General features: G+C 33.5%; 1 protein-coding gene across 1 annotated transcript; it reads left to right on the top strand.

Moving 5' to 3' along the window:
* Positions 1-2,235: 2,235 nt before the first annotated feature.
* On the top strand, positions 2,236-4,079 carry LOC118763459 (cysteinyl leukotriene receptor 2-like). Its single transcript, XM_036503107.1, has one exon. It carries the CDS (start codon positions 2,236-2,238, stop codon positions 3,112-3,114), a length of 879 nt encoding a protein of 292 aa, XP_036359000.1. The 3' UTR covers positions 3,115-4,079.
* Positions 4,080-5,522: the final 1,443 nt, after the last annotated feature.

Raw genomic sequence — 5,522 nt, 5'->3', positions numbered from 1 at the left:
TCTATCTATCTATCTATCTATCTATCTATCTATCTGTATATATGTATGTTCATATATGTATGTAAATATTTATGAAATAAATAAACACACATATTCGTGCGGATGTATTAAATATCTAAAATGTGTGAGCCTTATATGTGTGTGTGTGTGCGTGCGTGTAATGTATGTATAATTATATATATGCGTGTGTGTGTGTGTGTGTGATGAAAGGCAAAATCGACCTCGGCGGAGATGCCACTTCTTAATAGCAAACGAAAGCGCTTTGTTTACATTTAAGATGTTTAATACGTCACGAAATTGGTGGTCGAGACGGAGTAAATAAAATAAAGCCGAATGACGGAATATCATTGGTTAAAATTCTAATTATTAAACAACGTTAAACTTAGAAGTTACAATTCCGTTTTCATTCTGGTTTACAATTAAGTTTACTTTTGACACATTCTACCAGTATACGAAGTTTCAAATTGTTTGGTTCAGTAGGAAAAATTTGAAAAAACTGGCTTCAGAATAGAAAAGATCCATAATCTCTATATATATAAACGGCAAAATGTCTGTCTGTGTGTGTCCTTTATACAAATCCACAATTTTTCAGTTAGAGGGATCGCACTTTCTATGGTTATTCAAAACCGTCCAAGGGTGGTCGTGCACATCATTACATTTCCCCAGTCACCCCGCAAAGCCATTAAAATATCAATAGAAGATACTTTTTGTGTGAAATTTCTATCCCAAACCCAATCAAAATGCCCGAAACATGATACGCCAATTGAATGCCAGCTAGCTGTATGTGATTGGTCGGAGATTTGGACTGTACTCGCATGTATGTGCGCACGCACGCAGCTGTATATGCATGCACTAGCACTATGACCCGGCGTTGCCTGGCATAGTGCTAGTGCTTGATTAATTCAACAGACTGGGAACAAATAAGCTTTATAAGTAATCTGAATGCTAAAGGGTTAATAACGGCAAGGGACACAAACCATGTCTGTAGCTTTTAGCTTCGTACAAAGAAAAATTCTGCTTTTTTCTCATCAAAGACTTCTTGAATTTATATTCAACTAGCAGTATCGCCCGGCGTTGCTCGGGTTTGTAAGGGAAATAACTATATAAGCATTTTTAGAGAGTTACTTCCCTTATATAAACCGAGCAAAAATCCGAAAAAATGATGATAAATTTTTTTTAAAACCGTAGACTCATCGTAGACGCGCGCTAATACCCAGAAGGACTCGATATGAATCACGACTATAAGATACCCGCTTTTGGTTAAACTGCACCGCAAAATGTGGGAGTAGTTAGGAATCTAATTCGGAGGAGACAGACTCTCACACAACTTCAGTTTTATACATAAAGATTTATACAAAATCCCCCAAAAGTTACGTCTTTACGAACACTGAAGTGAATTATTCAGTTGAAGGCATTTTATTCTGGTATCACACATGGCAAGGGGCATTCTATTCTATCTTCTCACTGACGTACTCTTTCGGTAACGATTTTACCTCAACTACAGGATGTCAGTTCGGATAATGTTGATGATAATGTTATATGCTGGATAGGAACCGGTGTGTTTCGTCTTGATGGTCTAGATTCAGAAACAACGAGTGATATGTAAATATAATATATTTGAATGCCCGTGGGTCATTATATTTTGCCCGTGGGTCAGGAGATTTCCCATCCTTGCTCCGGTGGTTCTTTTTTGTTCGTCAATATCCAAGTTTTATAATGACTCAGAATGATACTCGTTAAGTCAATCGAAAAGCATTTCAACATAAATAATAAAAAATACGGAATAATTAAAAAGGTAATTGAATTGAAGATTACAAGGAATAGTTCATGGAAAGTCACACAATAAAATGTATTGATTAGTTATGGAAACTAATTAGAAAAAATATTAATCTATCAATACTTCTTTGAAGATAAAATCCAAATAGTTTTGAATTGCTGAAATTGAATTCATTCTCTAGAAATGGGATAAATTGTTATCTACTTCATATATTATATGTACGTGATTTTATTATTTAAGTTACAGGAAAAAATATCCTGTAAGTATATAAAGAACAAAATAAATTCAAAGAAATCCAAAGCAGGGTATTACGTTTTAATTAAGAATTAACGAGCTAATTATAAAATGATTTTGGCTATTAAAATTCATATAAATATAAGTTCACTCTGAATTCGAATTTTATTTTTTCGTAGCTGTTACACAAGAATAAAACAATGATTCTGACAACAACAACAACGATGCCGACTTTGCACAATTTAACTTCCACCTACATTGCAATAATAATGGTGGTTATCGGTACAGTAGGTAACATATTATCTCTGGTAGTACTTTGCAGGAAAAGACTGAGAACTATGAATATAGGACTATACATGATTGCACTGTGTTTAAACGATTTACTCGTCCTCTACACATCCTTATTTAATAATCATGTTATGCCAGTGGATATAAGCTTAGTGTATATCTTTGAAAATAACTGTAGTTTTAGCCGTTTTTTCATTCATTTTTTCAGGGAGATTTCCTCTTGGATTACCGTCATCATTACAGTCCACAGGATGTTTGCGGTGTTTCGACCGTTGTCAACCAGGGCGAGAATTTTGACTGGTTATAAACCTCAGATTATAATTATCGTTATAATGATTGCTATTCTAGGAAGCGTAAACATTGTTTACAGCAGATATTTTTACTTCGAGAATGGACGCTGTGTTACTCCCAGCAAAACGGTGACTGTGTTTTTCGCAAGCGTCATGTACAGTTTTTTTCCGGCTACAATTTTGATTTCATGTAACGTTATAATCGTATTCACCCTCTGTCGCCGTTCTATCGCTGGAAACGCATCACAGTCAACTTCACAAGTAAATAACCACACAGTTTATATGGTCATGGCAATAAACATATTATTTTTGATTTGCACTCTTCCTTCTTCAGTCGCATTAGCTTTATCTCAAGGATCAAAAATATCAAACTCAGCGAAGTCCTTTTTAATCTTACTATGTAGCGTCAATAATGTGTTCAATTTCCTCTTGTACATTTTGGCAGGGCGTCTATTTAGGGACGAAATGAAATCAATGCTGAAAAGAAAACGACGCCCAAGCACTTTTACAATTATGAGCAGTTAATTGAGAATTCTATGATTTCGTTATTACCCTTTATTAATGCATTCGTTTTTGAACAAATCATTGGATAATGTGAAATATCTGTTTATTATCATCAGGTGTAGTAAATTATTCTTTTATGGAAGGAATTAAAATAAAAATATAATACGAATACAATTTAGAATGTTCTGAAATTTATTTTCAAATTATTTTGCGTTTGAATAATCGTCTAAGGGTCAAATGAAATATTTCACCATCGTATATTTTTATAATAATTTTATTTAAGAAATAATCCCCCGGCAAGTCTTACTACAGTTCTATTGCCCATAAAATGGTCATTTCATCATCTTATCCAAGCCAGCAAAGAAAAAAAGAAAACAAAACAAAAGAAAAAATCAGCAACATGCAAAAAAACTAAAATACGCCGCAATATAACTTTCTGAAGCGAGCGCCAATGAGCAAGAAGTTCTCAGAAAGGTCTACATTGGCAGACTGGTTCCGAATACGTCAGAACTCTTTCAGACATACACCATTAAGATCTCCTAAAAGACAAGTATCTCCGGTGGAGAAACGCATTTCAATATGGAATATTTATCTTCTGTTGATAAAAAAAAAATTTATGTTGATTTGGACATGTCAAAAGGTCAGTAAACGACGTTATTTGTTTTACGAATATGAGTTTCTTTAGGACTATGTTCAAATTCTAAAAGTTCTCGATGCAGTGTATGTTTCGTCTGTCTGCCATGTTATACCAGTCGGAAGGTGTGTTTGGAAAGAATATCACGCATGTTTAGAAGTGAACATGAATTATTTCTTCATCTGCGAGAAAGAAAATACAGCATCTGTTCAACGGCTAATAGTGTTTCCATTTCTTCAAATACAGGAGATAATTCTGGACGTGTTTAGTTATTATTAGACTTCAACAAAGCACAAACTCCCATGTACTATCCAAATTAGTGTTGAGAAGATCTTTAAGTATATGTGTAACAATGTACACGTATAGGTGTAAAAAATTAGCATTGTTTAAAATATATAAAGCATTGAGAAAATTACCCAGGGAAACTATATGCATAAAAAGTGTTATATTCGAAGAAAGAGTTTAACAAATGAGATGTAAAGAAAACGTAAAAGCAATACAAATAAAAATACAAATAAAAATACAAATACAAAATAACGTCCTGTTCTTGTCACATTTTTTCTTTCTTTGTTTTTACCCCTCTGCAAAGGATTTTTTTATTTAATTCCTTTGCAGGAAGGATCGATTCGACGGGTCGTGTTCTGTCCTTGCCTTCGAAACACGCATGGAGTCGAACCGGTGACAGCTGATGAAGGGGAATGTTCCTTGTGTTGTTTGTCTTGTGCTCTGTTTTTTCGTTGTTAAAATAAGTCCGTTTCCATGTTTTTATGTTTTCGTTTCTCGTTGAGTTCTACGTCTATTTGTGGTGTCCTGTACTCATATATATATATATATATATATATATATATATATATAATATATATATATATATATATATATATGCATGTATATATACATGTAGATGTAGGTACGTACACATATGTATGTATGTATGCATATATTTTATTTATTAAATTATTGTATGACTGAGCGCCCTCGCGTCGTTTCGTTTCTTTTCTTTTCTCCAAGTAAGTTTTTATATATACACACACATACGCACATACATACTCTCTTATAAACACACGCACCTTCGTGTTGGGGGGGGTCATCTTTACTTTGTTATCTCCCCTACTTTCCATCTCGTGTGTGACCCTTCTGTCCGAGCTTGTCGCCATAATAGATCGTTAGCCACTACACACATTTTTTTCTCTCCTTGTTTTTTCTGTGTCCCTTTCTGTAGAAGAGCGTAGGTTCGAAACGTTAAAGACTTTTTCTATTCCTGAGCGTTATACTAATACATCTGTTTGTTTTGTACACCACCTGTTTTCGTCTTTTGTTTTTTTCGTAAACTCTCCCTATATATATATATATAATATATATATATATATATATATATATATATATATATAATATATATATATATATACATATATATGCTGGAACGGTGTAACTCAAGCAAATAAAGTTATAAATAAGCAACGGGAATTGACGGCGACACATTTTTGGCATTTGGCAAATTTGGTTCCATTCACAACTTTAAATTAATTCTTAGCTAACTTTCTACATTGTAACGATGAGCTTTGGCTGTCTAAATATTTCATTCTAATATTTTGAAACTTCCATTGGGTAGAAAACGTTATTGTTATGTCTACAAAATGCTAGGAATATACATATACACACACATGCATAGCTGCTTGCATACATATATACAGATAGACATATACATGCACGAAGATAAAACAGCCAAATAAAAGGAATACAAAAGGAAAAACTTGCTTAGTTGTGTAAGTCAACTGTCCACTTGACCAAGAATGTG

This window comes from Octopus sinensis, linkage group LG5 (genome assembly GCF_006345805.1).
Source record: "Octopus sinensis linkage group LG5, ASM634580v1, whole genome shotgun sequence".
Taxonomy (NCBI): Eukaryota; Metazoa; Mollusca; class Cephalopoda; order Octopoda; family Octopodidae; genus Octopus; species Octopus sinensis.
This window is presented reverse-complemented; position numbering and strand designations above follow the sequence as displayed.

What these genes read in the sequence shown, in the direction of transcription:
- LOC118763459 (XM_036503107.1), top strand. Translation starts at nt 2,236, where the DNA reads ATGCCGACTTTGCACAATTTAACTTCCACCTACATTGCAATAATAATG.